The following is a 17,180-nucleotide window of genomic DNA, read 5'->3' as shown; positions in this document are numbered from 1 at the left end:
GTTCAAGCATAATTCTACACACAGTGCTCAAATTGACGAATGAGTTCTAATACAGGCCTCTAAGGCCGCATCGTGAATTGTTATTTATAGACACATTTAAAAACAGTAATTGTCTAATTATCTAATTCAACAGGCATAGTGAGATCCTACATGCGTTGGTAATTAATATGCAACTCACAAAATGTAGCATGAGTTACAACAACTATTTCAACAATAAATCACAAATCACGAATTATATTCCCGATGGCTGTTTACTGCTATAAAGAATGTTTCTAAATTCAATAAATGAACCGAAAAAAAACTTTATTTTTTGTTTTAGTATCTTAAAAAGTTCATAAATGTGTCTAAATGCAACGTGAGTTACTGTGGAATGACCCGAATCTAGTATTATTACGACATATAACTTTTGTAATTGTAATTGTAGACTGCCTGAGTGGCAGAAAAGGCCTCAGGGTCTAACTCTGCCAGGTAAAATAAAATATATTATTATTGGTAACAGTAGTAGTAATACATTGAAATTCTTCGCCAGTGTGTTGAAGAAGAATGTCAGCAGATACAATAGCCAGTAAGATGGTACATGATGCGTTGCTTTGATGTCTTTATTTTAAATCCTGGTGGCTATTTTAGCACTATGTACAAAATTATGCATGGTCTTCGTAAGCAAAAAATGTAAAAATAAACATTCATTAACTAAAAATTGCCTGTAATGAAAAACAGAGCGAAATTGATTGCATGTATGCATATAGCTTCTAGTCACAAGCTTATATTTTTGGAAATTTTAAAACTGGAACATAATCCCTCTCTCTTACAGCATTTTGGTAATTGCTGGCACATCCAGGCACATAGGCACACTATATTTATGAGCTGTATGTAAATAAAAGAATGTGGATAAATTAGGTTTTTTAATAAAAGTAAAAACTACTTCTGTTTCAGTTCATTGAATTTATTTTTGTTTGAGATTTATACGACATGCTTTAGAAGTAATCGTTACTACGTTCTTCAGCTTTTGATTCATTTTCAAACTTCACTTTCATGATTTACTTATTGTTGATAGTTTGGTAACTACAATAAGGTTAAAAAAGAATGGGCCGGTGACAAATGTGTAAATAAGTTCCAGAAACAGAACAGTGTGCATGTCCGTCTCCTTGAAGTTCCAGTTCACAAGATGACACAATTAAACCATATAAATGTGTTGTATTTTGTTCTAAAATATTTTATAAAATAAAACAAAGGGTTGATTCTAGCTGCATCAGAGTCTCTGAAGAGTGAAATAGCAATAAGATTGATAAATACTAAATCTATTGAAACGAGGTACAAAAGTATCGAAAATGAATGAGAAAGCAAATAATACGCTGCATTAAACCATGGGCCATTGTACCGTAGGTGATTTAAGCATGGGTCTAAACCTGATAGCAGTGATTAAAAGAGGTTCGAATCTCCATTAGTCTTAATTTTTTTACATTATAAATTTACCATAATAAGTTTTTCATAAACACCATTTTCAAAAGTACCAATAGGCGACATCGCCTGGAAGTCGATTGAATGTTTAGTAAATAGCACAACCTCTCCCCTGAGCAACACTCCTGTCTGTTAATAAAACTGTCTGTATTTATATCTGATTTATAGTTTTTAAAAATATGTTTAACTACAACATTAAAACATGTTACCATTGTAAACATAGAATTTAGTTTTATTTGTTTTAATAATGGCAATATTGAAGTGATACTGTTTAGCATTCTTCAATTTGTTCGTATTGGAGTTTAGCTTTCTGTATCGTCCTTATTGAAGGGTTCAGAACCATAATGGGCCAAGAGCCATATAATAAAAACGTAGACAACAAGGGTTAAAACTAAGTTATTACAATAATTCAATGAAAACATATAGCAAGTAATATGAAGTATGCATAATAAAATTAAATTATATCTCAATATTCATTAAACTATGGTATTCACTTAACTTTAACTCTCGCTTTCTCCGTTTTTAATAAATGGCGCTTGGCCCACTATGGTTCTGAATCCTTCAATTCCTGGTCGACCGCGCATCTCTGCAAGGTAAGAGGACGCCATCTTAATCAGAGAAGTTGAAAACCACTTCTTTCTAAATGCCTTTGATTTGAAGATGGCGTCCAACTTTTCAACCGTGAGGAGACATTTTAGAGAGTATGGCATAAGGTCTCGTCGAACTGCGACGAAAGAACATTTGAAAATGAATCATGTCGTGGACCTTCTAGCTTACGCTACTATTTGGCAGGACTTCGACTGGAGAATGTCATTTTGTCCAACGAGGTAGATGTCTTCAGTAGCACTTATGTCCTGCCCGTGTGTATCATATGGATGACCACCGATATAATGAACGTTCGTGGGACGACTTCACAGGTCGGGTCGCGTGAGCGTTGCGATGTCAAACACTGGAGCAGGGCCTCTAGAACGCATGCATGGTCGGTTTACGACAGATGTATATGAATACATTTGGCAAATATAATGATTCTTTCCGCCCGAGAATGGTATCCAGACGGAACACTTGTGTTTCAGCAGGAAAACCATCAGATACACACCGCCAATCGCATTTAAAGATGGTTTACGAAGAGGTCTGATGTCGACATGCTCGAATGTCCTTAGATTTTTCACCTGATATGAATCCGATTGAAAATGTGTGGCATAGATTGAAAAGGATCTTACGCTCTAATTGGGCAGAACCACCCTTACGAACAGCAGACAAATTATGGAACAGAGTAGCTACTAGATGCGTGGGAGGAGGTGGTCACGGATGTAGACCTATTACGTAATCTTTTGGACTCCATGTCGCGCTGAATGAGGGCAGTTGTTGATGCAAGTGGATTATGGAGAAATACTAGTCCCTACCACAGGCCTTTTTTTTTGTTTATATATGTTTTTGTATAATTTTTGTTAATTTATATTTGATGTACTTCTAATGTTTGAGGAGGCAAACAAACTATTAATTTCGCATACAGATCAGGTTGTGCCTAATAGTAGCCCACAAATAATAGGATATAATATGTTTGCAACACTTGCATAACCAAGTTTATTAACAAATTCCACTAACACTTGTCACTAAACATATAAAATAATACAACATAAAAATCATCCCTACCGGGAAGCGAACTTACAACTCTGGTTCCGAAATCAGAAACATTACCCCTGCATTGTAGACGGATCATTATCAAAGAATCAACCGGAACAAACATCAGAGCATTGCCTTCGAACGAAATGAATTTACTCGTGTGAACCAGACTTTAAAAACTATTTGAACTACCAAGTGTCGGCCCATTCTATTTTAATCCAATAGTATTAGCTAGAAATCAGTGTGATAACGACGATTTCAACCAAGAATAATATTGCTTTCAGCTGGACCAGCAGAGAAGATGAAGACGACCGCAGCGACGCAGACGAGCGATCACTGCTTGCAGTCCGAAGTGATCCAGATGGACGCAACCACTCAAACGAGCGACCACTGCTTGCAGACCAAAGGCATTCAGACGGACGCAACCACACAGACGAGCGACCACTACTTACAGACCGAAGTGATACAGGCGGACGCAGACACACAGACGAGCGACCATTACTTACAGACCGAAGTGATACAGACGGACGCAGGCACACAGACGAGCGACCGCTACTTACAGACCGAAGTGATACAGACGGACGCAGGCACACAGACGAGCGACCACTACTTACAGACCGAAGTGATACAGACGGACGCAGGCACACAGACGAGCGACCACTACTTACAGACCGAAGTGATACAGACGGACGCAGACACACAGACGAGCGACCATTACTTACAGACCGAAGTGATACAGGCGGACGCAGACACACAGACGAGCGACCGCTACTTACAGACCGAAGTGATACAGACGGACGCAGACACACAGACGAGCGACCACTACTTACAGACCGAAGTGATACAGACGGACGCAGACACACAGACGAGCGACTGCTACTTACAGACCGAAGTGATACAGACGGACGCAGACACACAGACGAGCGACCATTACTTACAGACCGAAGTGATACAGACAGACTCAGGCACACAGACGAGCGACCACTACTTACAGACCGAAGTGATACAGACGGACGCAGGCACACAGACGAGCGACCACTACTTACAGACCGAAGTGATACAGACGGACGCAGGCACACAGACGAGCGACCATTACTTGCAGACCAAAGTCATTCAGACGGACGTAGTCACACAGACGAGCGATCACTACTTACAGGCTGAAGTCATCCAGACGGACGAAGAAACAAAGACGAGCGACCACTACTTACAGACTGAAGTCATCCAGATGGACGCAACATCCGCACAGACGAGCGACCACTACTTACAGACTGAAGTGATACAGACGGACAAAGGAACAAAGACGAGCGACCACTACTTACAGACTGAAGTGATACAGACGGACGAAGGAACAAAGACAAGCGACCACTACTTACAGACTGAAGTGATACAGACGGACGAAGGAACAAAGACAAGCGATCACTACTTACAGACTGAAGTCATCCAGACGGACGAAGAAACAAAGACGAGCGACCACTACTTACAGACTGAAGTCATCCAGATGGACGCAACATCCGCACAGACGAGCGACCACTACTTACAGACTGAAGTGATACAGACGGACGAAGGAACAAAGACGAGCGACCATTACTTACAGACTGAAATCATCCAGACGGACGCAACATCCGCACACACGAGCGACCACTACTTACAAACTGAAGTGATACAGATGGACGAAGGAACAAAGACGAGCGACTACTACTTACAGACTGAAATCATCCAGGCAGACGCAACATCCGCACAGACGAGCGTATCCAGCGTTGTTGAAGGTACAGTAAATTGTTTATATTAGTGGAGAGTATTAATATTTCAAAGGAGGGAAGCAGTAACTAAATACAATTAATATTTAGAAAAAAAATTACCTATTCACCTGTCATTTAAGCTGCAGAACGATTCTCCCGTTTTGTTTGTCTAACTCGTCTATGACGTCACCGTAAAACCGAGATTGTTGTGGCAGTTTCTTAATAAATGATTTTTCAATTTCAAAACTGCCAACTGTGAGATTCGCTTTTGGCCTATAGAATTTCTCACAAATAGCTTTACTCTCTTGAGAATAGAGAGGAAGTAGTGGTAGGAATTGTTAGTGTAAGTTCACAAAATTTGACAACTGCAGAGTAGGCCGCCTCTAGTTTATATTCCTTAATACATTTCAACAACTCACTGACGCTATTGACACTACTCGCACAAATGCTTTCTTTTACACTGAGCAGTACAGATAATTGGAAACGCAGAGTCACTGCATCAAAGACACAACATAATTAGCAATAGTTAGTATATCAAAAGCACTTAGGATTTGAGCATTGTAATGCTTTGGAAATTTGTGAGTTTCAGTAATTTTAGATAGTCAACATTACTGAACATTTAAGTTAATTGTTCAAGGTTGTTGTCAATAACTACAAAAAATAGTTTGCGACTTCATGTTTCCAAGCTACCGATGTCATGAATATGGACCCTCTTAGCCTATGGTTTGAAATGTCATAATATGTTATTTATACGATTCCAAATATTCGAAAAGCTGTCCCTTTTGCCTTCAATAATTGTCTTGGATTCACCAATTTACTGAATGCAATATACAATGTCATTTGTTTTGCTTTGAAGAACACCAAAAAGAATATCTGTGACAGAAAATATTGCTCCAAATATATGCGAAAGAAAATTAAAATTGAAATCTGTCTTCAGCAAAGGAAGGTATCCTCTTGAAGAATTAAGAGTTTCTGAATCCCAGTTATCAGATTATTCAACAATATTTTCGAACAGCTAATGAATGGTTCACGATATTCTAAAACAGTCTGTACCAGTCTACTATCATAATTTCTGTTCGTCCAAGACACCTATGTTGCTGTCATTAGCATTTGTTCCCCCAGATAATGTAAAACAATTATTCGAAGAACTCAGAGAAGATGCGCCTGACACCATACTACCTATATACAATACTTTGATTTCCATTAGGCCTACATCAGTGGCTGAAGAGGTAGAGGCAAAACACGACGTGTACCACCGTGCTATAACATCGCATTTGGAATCAATACCAATGAACATTGCAAGTTGAACACCGGACCAACAATGTAAGTGAAGCGCGGCATAATAGATTTCAAATGCTCATCAGCAAGCATCATCAATCATCATCCCTTTATACGGCCTTAGCTGAAATTAAAAAAGAACAAGCAGACACTGAGGTCACGATGCAAGAGTTGAGATTGGAAAGGAAGGTAACAGCACAGCCAAGAAAGTAGTACAAAACAGAATAATGGCAATAACACTGGAATACAAAACACAGAAGGAAGAAAACCGCCGTCTTCAGTACTTAAGAAGAATTGGGTACAATTTTAGCTTCTGAAGAGGCATGAAATACAGGCCATGATTTGTAATACACTTACATTAAATTTTATATGTAAAAACACAATAATTTTAATGTTCCCTTAACTTTACTAATTATTCCGTTTAATATTCTTGATTTTAGAAAACAGGTCCTATGAAAAATGGTCATTCGGAAAAATGTTCATTCGGAAAAATGTTCATTCGGAAAAAAGGACATTCGGAAAGTTGGTTTTGTAAAGATGACCTGAAACCCAGACACACACATAGTGTAATCTCATGGCATTTTTTTTGTAGTCGAGAGAAATGGTCTTTATATGTTAAGTACATTGTAATCTATGAATTAAACTAATCTTATTATTTTGTTTATTTTCGTATATGCAAGGACACGCATTCTTCAGGCATAATACTAATACGCCTATGAAATAAACCTTTAGAGCAATTCTTCCGCATATACTTAAACTGACAATTGGACTGTAATTAGCAATAGTGAACCAAGCTCCAAAATCGCGAACTGAGATTGGTCAATTGAAAACTTTTACATAATAAAATCTGTGTAAAAGCTATTTTTTTTTCCAAAACTGGTGAAACATTAAGTAATAATGTACGTACATTTTATTAGGCACATGTTAATTCTCAAAAATGTCATGTTTTGTTAAAAAATGGTGTTTGGATTATTATCGTTTAGTTATAAAACTATTATAGGCGACCGGGTAGCTCAGCTGGTAGAGCAGCTGCTACAGACTGGAAGGTCCGGGGATCAATCCCGAGTGGTGACAGAATTTTTTCTTGTTGCCAAACTTTCAGAACGGCCCCGAGGTTCACTCAGCCTCCTATAAAATTGAGTACCAGGTCTTTCCCAGGGGTAAAAGGCGATCAGATCATGGTGCCGACCACACCACCTCATTCTATTGCCGAGGTCATGGAAAGCATGGGGCTCTACCTCCATGTCCCCCCCCCCCCCAAGTGCCTTCGTGGCATGTGACGGGGATACCTTTATAAAACTATTATTCTAAGTTTAGCAACAATGAATCATTCACTAAATTTTCAACAATTTTATGCATATAGTACGTTTATAACAAACACGTAAATAAAACATGATCAAGTTTTTTCAGCAGTATTAATTTGACATCACAAATATAATAGAGAAGTAATATATAACCCTTCTTAAGTCCAATGTCCTATCGAAATCAACTACGCCGTTAAACCCTTTGATATCTTTGATGGTCTGCAATAAGGGAATGATAAAAGTGCTTGGCATCATCGGGAATCAAGTGCAACTTAGATATTAGATCTTCAAGCTTCTGGTTTTTTTCTTGAGATCAAAGTGGTTCAAAGAGTTCATAAAAATTTGAGTTAGAAAGCCTACCTCTTTTTTTTTTCTGGATATTCACAGTGACATAGTCCTCATTATTATGATCTGTTTCTATGTATAATTTAAATGGATCTTCTTTTTTTTAACATTATTACGCGTATTTCATCCAATTAGTTTTCTATGGTGTCAACCTTACGGTTAAAATTTCGGTTCTCTATTTTAGAACATCCAACAAAATCACTGGTCTCCATTAGTGTTACAAGAGGATTTTTTTTCCTGTACATCCTCATCACATTAATGTAGTCTTGTTCTATTGTATTGTATTTATTTACATTCTTTGTCAGTTACATTTCGACGAAAGTGTTATTTGTATCTTGGAATTTTATTTATCTGGTTTACTCCTTTCCTCTGCAGTTGCATTTCTTGCAAGTTCCATGATTCATATATTGTTCGAGATTAACAGATTTTTCACATACCAAGAGACTACAAAACAGTTTTAATTAGTGTCAAAGGTGGCATTTGGATCACTATTGCAAAACAGATGGCCCTTGGATCACGTTTGCTAAAATGGAAATTTGAGATTTGGAGATGGAGCTTGGTTTAACTGCCGTTAGATAGCAGCACATTGCAGCAGTTGCTTGGTATCATTTTTGCTAAACTAGAATAGGCCTGTCTGCAAGCACTGAAGTGATAATCTCAATATTTGAGTTTTGGCGCTTGGATCATATTGCTAATCGTCGTCCAATTGTTATGTGAGAAGCATTTTTTTTGAAAATATAAATAAAAGCTCCTCTATTCAGTAAAACACGACTTGTGCTTGAGTCCGCCACTGCACTCACCCTCACGCACCAGTCCATTTGCTTTCTGCCCCTGTTCCCCGAGAGCCAATTAGGGGCACCTCTCTTTGACAGGCTGTGTTAGTTTTTTTTTTTTTTTTAATTTTAGTAGGTTATTTTACAATGCTTTATTAACATCTTAGGTTATTTAGCGTCTGAATGAGATGGTGATAATGCCGGTGAAATAAGTCCGGGATCCAGCACCGAAAGTTACCCAGCATTTGCTCGTATTGGGTTGAGGAAAAACCCCGGAAAAAACCTCAACTAGGTAACTTGCCCCGACCGGGAATCGAACCCGGGCCACCTGGTTTCGTGGCCAAACACGCTAAGCGTTACTCCAAAGGTGTGGACCCTGGCTGTTTTAGACTGTCAATTTTCATATAATGATTTAATGCATGGCCGATTCTTTGTAATTTTGCCAAAGGTTTTCCATTTCAAAACGCACACTAAAAGTAAGCGTTCACTACATCGTATCACACTCTTCGTACGAAACGCAACGCAACGGATATTTTAAGTGCAGTGCATTCACTGTAATGGCTCCACCTCATCGCCTCATCGGATTCCCCTATCAGCTGTTTGAAACATGACGTCATACGATATTGACATTGCTGAAAACAGAGGAGTTGAGGTTAGGTCTATTAATTATGATTGTTAGCGAATACGAATTTGTAATTGCTTCATGCGTCTTAATTGAAGAGGAAGAAACGAAACAAATATTGGTTACATAATATATATGTAAGAAATGACTTGATTAATGTAACGGGAATGCCTCAAATTATATAATTCTTCGCAATTTTCTACAAGCGAAATAAGTTTTCCGTCTGCCATTTTGGCGCGACACTGAACATGGCACAACATAATAGTAACAGTTGACCAATTAAAATTGATTTATTAAAGAAGGCCATGATCGCACACATCGGAAAAGTTGCTCATCCGAGAAACGTGGACGGATTTGCCGAGAGGCGATGCGTGCGATACGATGTAGTGAACGCTGTTACATAACAATTACAGCAAAGATAGTTTTTTTCCGATCCGTGCGATTCGTCCGATGAGTGCGATAGGCCTACGATGTAGTGAACGCTTACCTTAAATGACGTTTGCAAGATGAATGACGCTTTATCACCTCATGTAAATTATTGAAGTCTGAAAATCCTGTTTTATTCTACACGGTCTTGTCCGTCGAAAACAGAACACACGACCAACATTATAATTTACACTTGCTTTCACACCCGGTAAGCCATTCTACAGATTCGTATAGATACACATTGAAATGTCTAGTATATGTCGTGATTTTCTTCATTAAATTGTTCAACGGCGGCTTTACTTCATCTTTATCTATAATTTCCTTTTCACCTGTATAGCTGTAAGTGGAAAATCCCTTTGCCAAAACGTCGCACATGTTGCAACACCAGATCCGCCATCAGAAGCAGTATCAGTATACTTGTTTTTTTGAAAGATGAGCGTTGCGATCGGAAAAACAACTGAATGTCACATAGCGTGGTAGGCCTGTTGCTATGGTAATAACGGTTGAGTTGCCAAACTTACCCTTCTCACATGGCGAGTACTTAATAGCTCTCTTGGCGACATTTATTGTGCACACAGTGTTAGCATTGGTACGTTTCGTCTTTGATTCTCTGTCGATTTTTGTGTTGTTTTCTTACCTTTGCGTCAATTGTCAATGAATGTTTTAACGTCAGCCATCGTAACATCAATTGATACCTTCCATCAGCTGGCAGCGTGGTAGTCCATGTTGGCAACATAGCATTGTAGTTCCAAGTTCGGCCGCTAAACTGTCATGTCCCATCTTTCAAAAAAACAAGTTATAGTCATACTCTGTTTTTATACATCTTCCAACTTACTCCACTCGAATTTATCTTTAACCACTTATAAATATTAAATTCAACTTCCAGAATAGTGCAATAATTCAGTATGTTCTAAATATGAGTTTTTAACAGAGCATAAACTGTAATTTACACTGAAAACGACACAAAGAACACTTATAGGTTCGACATACTTCGCGTATTCGTCACTGGAAGCACGCTTTCAAAATGATAGTGGGGTGGTCTGACTGCTGGGGTTGCGAGGGAAACAACTGTGTCCTGCCTGTTGCGCACTGCATACAGTTTGAAACAAAAGTAACAACACTATGAAATAATAATTTCGTGAAAAATGAAAATAACTTTATTGTTAAATCATAAACATCAGAAACAACGAAGACAATGACAACGACATTTTGATATATTTTAATAGCCTACATCAATTTCTTACACATCCTCAAAATGAAGCAACAAAAAGCACATAAACATAGCATTTACATTAGTGATCCTCCACTATCGATCTTACTTTTTTGAGTATCTAACTTGTTACATAGTTCATCAAACGAATTAATTTTGTTTATTTGTAACCACTTAATTCGTTACGGTACTGTTCAAAGTTCTTAACGTTGTGCCTTCTCATTGCAGGGTTCATTCTTGTTGAGTAATACGATTGTATAATCGTTCCGGTAAGCCTGGAAATATCCTTGGCATATCACTAAGTTTTAAGAAACAGCTATTTCAGAGTATTTCTCCACATTTCTTTCTCTGTCTCTAGAATCATGTAGTAGGTTCAAACGTTTACTTCTAAGTGTTTATACACACAACTGAATGCTTTGTTGGCGTGAAGACATTTCGTGGTATATTTTCTAGTCACAAGCTTCTCCTTTTCAGATGGAAATTTGAAAACTGTATAACTGCTCTCAAGTAGAGCACTCTGGTAGGCCTAATTGCTGGTACACTGGCGTTCGAAGAAAGTGTTCGATAATTTGTTCGTGTAAGTGTGGCTTTTTTAGTCATTATTCCTATGAATAGATGGCGAAGATAAGTCAGTGTTGCCAACAGTACATAAATATACCAGTATTATGAAATTCAACACTTCATCCCCCTTGAATGATTGTAAAAATAAAAACACTACATTTAGCGGAACCGCTATTACCGTCAATTATGAAAATAATTTATACTTGATCTATATCAATATTTTTCCAAACACTTTTTTACCCGTTCCTGTAATAGATTCACCTATTGAAAAACTAGCAGAACTTGTTCAAAGTTTCTCAATTTGTTATATATTTGGTTCTGACCTATCCGTGGTTAGGACATTCGCTCACCTTTATGATCAGAAAATTGTAGGCCAGATACCTTTGAACGCCAGTGTGCACGCAGATACACAGGCACTCTACATTTAGAAGCCATCTGTAAAAAAAGTATAAGGATAAATTAATTTCATTTTTTAAATAGAATTAAAAAATTACTTTAATTTTAGTTCATTGAATTTATTTTTCTTTAGGGCTATACATGCGTTAGAAATAACTTTACTACGCACATCAACCTTTTATTCCTTTCCAAAATTCACTTTAATAAATTATTAATAGTTTGATGACGTACATATTGTCTACTTACTTGATATGCTACCTATTTATCCTGTTCATTACATTAGCTAACAATTACTTCATTACGATTTAAACTCAGAATTGTCTTGCATTTTAGATGTACCCAAAGCGACAGAGAAGGTGATGACGTCGAGAGAACGCTTCCTGGAAAGAATAAGACGTTTGAGAGTTAACAGTGAAGGTACAGTAATTGTTTACATCCTGAAGTGGTGGCGCTTCCAGCTACACACAAGTTCTATTTTTACTGTAAATAAAAGAATAAGGATAAATTAATTTCATTTTTGAAGTAAAATTAAAAAATTGCTTTACTGTAAATAAAAGAATAAGGATAAATTAATTTCATTTTTGAAATAAAATTAAAAAATTGCTTTAATTTCAGTACACTGAATTTATTTTTCTTTATGGGAACACTCAACTTAAAAATTGGAGAAAAAGTGTCATAGAAATGAAAAATTAAATTTCTACACTAATTTACGTGACAGAACTAAATCAATATGCAAAATTCTTCCCCTATTCATTGAGAAGTCACAGTCAAATGCACAAAGCCAAAAAATAAAAAATGATAATTAAAAGTGATATTTCAATTAATGATTGATTAAAAATAGAAATATTTTTTATTTTGAAAAGTATTGGATCTAATGAGCTGAGATTTTGCATGTTACTTTCCATGTGTATATTAAGTTTTTTCTCCAAATTTGAAAAAGATTGGTCAAATAGGAAAAAAGTTCCAAAATATAGCCGAGTGTCCCCTTAAGGCTATACATGCGTTAGCGTTAGAAGTAACTTTACTACGCACTTCAACTTTTTATTCCTTTCCAAAATTCACTTTAATAATTTACTTATATTGTCTACTTACTTAATATGCTACCTATTTATCCTGTTCATTACATTAGCTAACAAACACTTTATTACGACTATTTAAATTCAGAATTTTGTTGCATTTTAGATTTACGCAGAGCGAGAGAGAGAGGTATGATGGAAAGACTCAAAATGACAGGTCACTACCCGTACTACCCGCACCAGAAAAGAATGACACACTTAGACAGACGTCCCAAAGAAGAAGGTAAAGTAATTGTTTATATCCTGAAGTGGTGGCGCTTCCAGCTGCTCACAAGTTCGATTGCTGGTAGCAAAGAGGAGATTTATGGAGTAGAGCCATTCAGCCAGTTAGTCCAAACCGCTTGTTAAATTTGTCGCAGTTCGTAGAACCTGCTGTTAAATATTTGAATTAAGTTCTTTACAGAAAGGAAGAATATTAATTTAAACACAATTCTCTAGCTTTTTAATGTGGCAATAAACATAATGCTAAAATAAACGATAAAATAAACTCGAAACGAATTATTATTACATTCTTGTTTCCTATTCAAGTGTGTAGGCAGTCAGGACAGGAATATGATATTATGCCTGCAGCCTTGAAACATACTTTCGTTTATTTTGGCTGTGGTTTACCCCTATACTTCCCCATTTCAGTGATAATACCGCATACACAATAATGAAACGTAGTAAGTTATTCAAAAAAATAATTTAAAAAAGTAAATGGATTGTTGAGCACATTAATAAAGTACTTCGTTTTCCATTTGTAATATTTCTCTTACAATTTTTTATTCCAATCCAATTAATTATTTTTTCATTAAGAGTATTAACAATACTGAATGCTTTATGGCCGCTGGGTCGGTAGTAGCCAGCATCATATAAGCTGCGCTTATATTTCAATCTAAATCCCAGAACGAAATCATTGTAGTGCAATGAAACGTTAAAGCGGTCGGTCAAGTCTTCTTGGTAGTGGTGGTTGGTTGATGTTTCGAAAAGTAAAGTGTTAAATTGGTAAATACGTAGTACATCACCCATACTTTTTTAGAAAAACCCTGCTGAATTTTTGGTTTACGAAAAATATTCATCTTTATGGGAAAACTCACTCCCGCCACTCCATTAGAACAACGTATTATATTTTTCGTGAACCAAAACACAATACGGCATTGCTACGAAGTGGTGCTGAAATACTGTACATGTTAAATTAACTTAATGTGCGGTAACAGTAGCCTAGATTGTGTGTGTGCAGACGCATCTTCGGATAGTATAGTATTATGTGGAGCATAGGGCTGCAACAAGCAAGGCTAGGTAGAACTACATCTTAGACAGGTAAGATAATATGATACATATGTTTGCAGATGTAGCGAGGTAACCTTCCACCGCTCTGATGTCGCCCAGTGCACAGACGAAGTGTCGGAAGTCTACCCCCTTCTTCCTGACGAGAGTCAAGGATTTTAAATTATACATATAAGAGCATGTTGATTTGTAGTTTTACTTTATTTGTAGCTGCTTATTATTTCATATTTCTATTGAGATTATGAAATTTGCGGATATTTTTTAACACGTATATTAGTTGTATTTTCCCAGTTTTTTCCACATAGACGTGGATCACCGTCATACCCACAGAAAGCTTGTTCAGCCAGGTGCGATACTTCAACAGACAGGTGAAAGACCTAGCCCGATAGATGAAAAGTGATGTGAAGTATTGACTAGAGTTTAAAAGGAGTCGAGTTGTGATTCTTTAAATTGGCACTTCACTTGGAGGGACTACCCAAACATACAAACAAACATAAGGCCAGAGATTATATACGAAGTCTTCATAATGAAACAAGACATTTGCAAAAACATGCACAATCCAATTTAACTAGAGTTTAATATCATTAAAAAATGAGACTATGTGAGGTATATATCACTTTGCACCAAGATCCATATGTGCACTTCATATCTTTGTTTACTTTACTTTTTCTGGTTACAAAACACAGCCAACAGCGTTTTAAACTTATCTGTTGACGTACTTTGTTGCCTACAAGAAGATTTTTGAATGCTGAAAATTATCGTTTGACATCACATGAAGGGTCCAGGGAAGAAACCAGGTAAGTCACTTTTTCCTTGAAACCTGTTTTCTTCGCTGAAAGAGTTGACTTACCTATCTCTTATCATGTACACCAAAAATTTGAAGGCAAATAAACCCATGACTAATCTGTTTCTTTTCCTGTTTCATACCTCTAAATAGTCCTTTCCATAGAGAATCTAATGGCACCTCGAACTCCATCTCGACAAAAAAGTGACTTACCTGGTTTTTTCCCTGGACCCTTCACATGAAATTATTCACAAAATTTTAGTGTATAAATTGTAATTTTTGTAAGATTCAGGTTCAAGCAAGCCACATTTTCTCGTTATTTTTTTACATTGAGCACAGTGCTGTAACCAAGGTATTTATTTCGACAGTACCATGTCTAATTTTGTCTTCACAACCTCATCAGTGGACCCTTGTGCGTGACAAATATCTTCCGTTAGGATTCTACTGCTTCGAATAATTTTTCAGGAGGCATCACGAACAGACTCACACAATCCGCACACATAATACAACAAATCACGCACTCGACACTCAGACTGCTAGCATGCCAACAGACAGAGAAGGTAGTTATGTAGTTTAAGTCAGGTACGGAGGAGTATTTGGAAATCCTTCTTGTGCAGTAGGCCAAAGGCAGAGTGTGGTGTTGTTTTGGCTTTTCCACACTTACACTTCATATATGCAAGAATTTTCCGCCATCAAGTAGTCTACAGTTAACAAAAAAAATATATATATTATGTGCTGACAAACAATCCAAAATATATTTTTACGAAATATGCTAATTTGAGGTTTTCTGACACAAAATCCTAGAAATATACAACATTGTATGCTCAATAGTCTTTTATATAGAACGCCAGAAATGTGCAAACATATGTACGAGTAACTTTAAATATTCGTCATTACAGACGTTCAAAAATGTATAAAATGTTTTTGCATGGATTGCTTACGAATCCTCGCCCTATTAATATAACATTCAATGAAAATCAGTGAATGCAATGACACATGCATAATGATCAATTTCGTTTTGCTCTTTGCAGAAATACGGGTTGTCAACTATGAAGAAGAAGAAGAACTCGAACCAGTGAAGGTCAAAAAGCGTAATTTCTTCATTAGATTATTCTTTCGGATTTGTAGTTGCTGTTGTCCTTGTTTGTGCAAGAGAAAGAGAAGATTTTAAGTGTATGTAGTGATCACTAGAGATGGAACAATTCCTTCCTAAACAAAGCATGAGCACAATCATGACATTTAATTTGAAAATACGTGATTGTGCTTATTCCATCTTAATAAAGCTGCACTGTACGTAAGAAACGTGACTTCAGTCACTAAGTACCAAACTGTACTCTTAAGAAGACACTACAGTAGTGTTATTAAACAGTACTTTGTTCACGAAAAAATTGTTCCATCTCTACTTATTAAAACAGAGGAGAAATTAATAGAGTTAAAAGGTGACATATTCTAATTGTAGTTAAATGTAAAATGCAATATCACCAAATATATATATATATATATATATATATATAAAAATCGATCCCCAATTTCGCGAATTGAAGGCCCCTCCCTTATACTTCTTGTATTTCTCTTGTTCTCCTTGTCTTCCCGTTGTCCTCATTGACTTAACCTTGATCTCATTGGATTCCCCTTATTCTCTTCGCATTCACTATGTTGTCCTTTAATGCCTATTTTTATCCTTACATTCCCCTGTCCTCATTGTATTCTCAAAGTAACTCTTGTACTCCTCTTCCTTGCTCTCCTTTCATTCCTCTCGTTTTCCTCGCAGTACTTTTGTTTTAATTGCATACTCCTTGTTCTCCTTTCATTCCTCTTGTTTTCCTCGCAGTACTTTTGTTTTAATTGCATACTCCTTGTTCTCCTTTCATTCCCTTGTTTTCCTCGCAGTCCCTTTGTTTTAATTGCATACTCCTTGTTCTCCTTTCATTCCCCTGTTTTTCTCGCAGTCCCTTTGTTTTAATTGCATACTCCTTGCTCTCCTTTCATTCCTCTTGTTTTCCTCGCAATCCCTTTGCTTTATTTGCATACTCCTTGCTCTCCTTTCATTGCCCTTGTTTTCCTCGCAGTCCCTTTGTTTTAATTGCATACTCTTTGTTCTTCTCTCATTCCTCTAGTTTTCCTCTCTGTCCCTTGGTTTTAATTCCTTACTACTTGCTCTCCTTTCATTCCCCTTGTTTTCTTCGCAGTCCCTTTGTTTTAATTCCATACTCCTTGTTCTCCTTTCATGCCTCTTGTTTTCCTCGCAGTCCCTTTGTTTTAATTGCATACTCCTTGCTCTCCTTTCATTCCTCTTGTTTTCCTCGCAATCTCTTTGTT

The 17,180-nt window shown here is 36.9% G+C and overlaps 2 protein-coding genes across 4 annotated transcripts in view; one reads left to right on the top strand and one right to left on the bottom strand.

Annotated features, from left to right (window-relative positions):
- LOC138700127 (DNA-dependent protein kinase catalytic subunit-like) overlaps positions 1-9,915 on the bottom strand; it is a 240,742-nt gene extending 230,827 nt beyond the window's left edge. Inside the window, exon 1 of the mRNA XM_069826504.1 lies at positions 9,898-9,915. The gene's annotated coding sequence lies outside the window, so the exon portion shown is untranslated. The remainder of the gene's footprint in view (positions 1-9,897) is intronic.
- LOC138700156 (uncharacterized) overlaps positions 1-16,320 on the top strand; it is a 38,431-nt gene extending 22,111 nt beyond the window's left edge. For all 3 annotated transcript variants that reach the window (XM_069826554.1, XM_069826564.1, XM_069826546.1), the window contains 4 exons: positions 3,366-4,847; positions 12,069-12,152; positions 12,918-13,034; positions 15,893-16,320. In XM_069826554.1, coding sequence (XP_069682655.1) covers positions 3,383-4,847; positions 12,069-12,152; positions 12,918-13,034; positions 15,893-16,032 — 1,806 coding nt within the window. In that variant the 5' untranslated portion in view covers positions 3,366-3,382 and the 3' untranslated portion in view covers positions 16,033-16,320. The remainder of the gene's footprint in view (positions 1-3,365; positions 4,848-12,068; positions 12,153-12,917; positions 13,035-15,892) is intronic.
- The last annotated feature ends 860 nt before the right edge of the window (positions 16,321-17,180 follow it).

Source organism: Periplaneta americana, chromosome 1 (genome assembly GCF_040183065.1).
Source record: "Periplaneta americana isolate PAMFEO1 chromosome 1, P.americana_PAMFEO1_priV1, whole genome shotgun sequence".
Classification (NCBI taxonomy): domain Eukaryota; kingdom Metazoa; phylum Arthropoda; class Insecta; order Blattodea; family Blattidae; genus Periplaneta; species Periplaneta americana.
The sequence above is the reverse complement of the archived record's forward strand: the minus strand, read 5'-3'. Positions and strand labels throughout refer to the sequence as shown.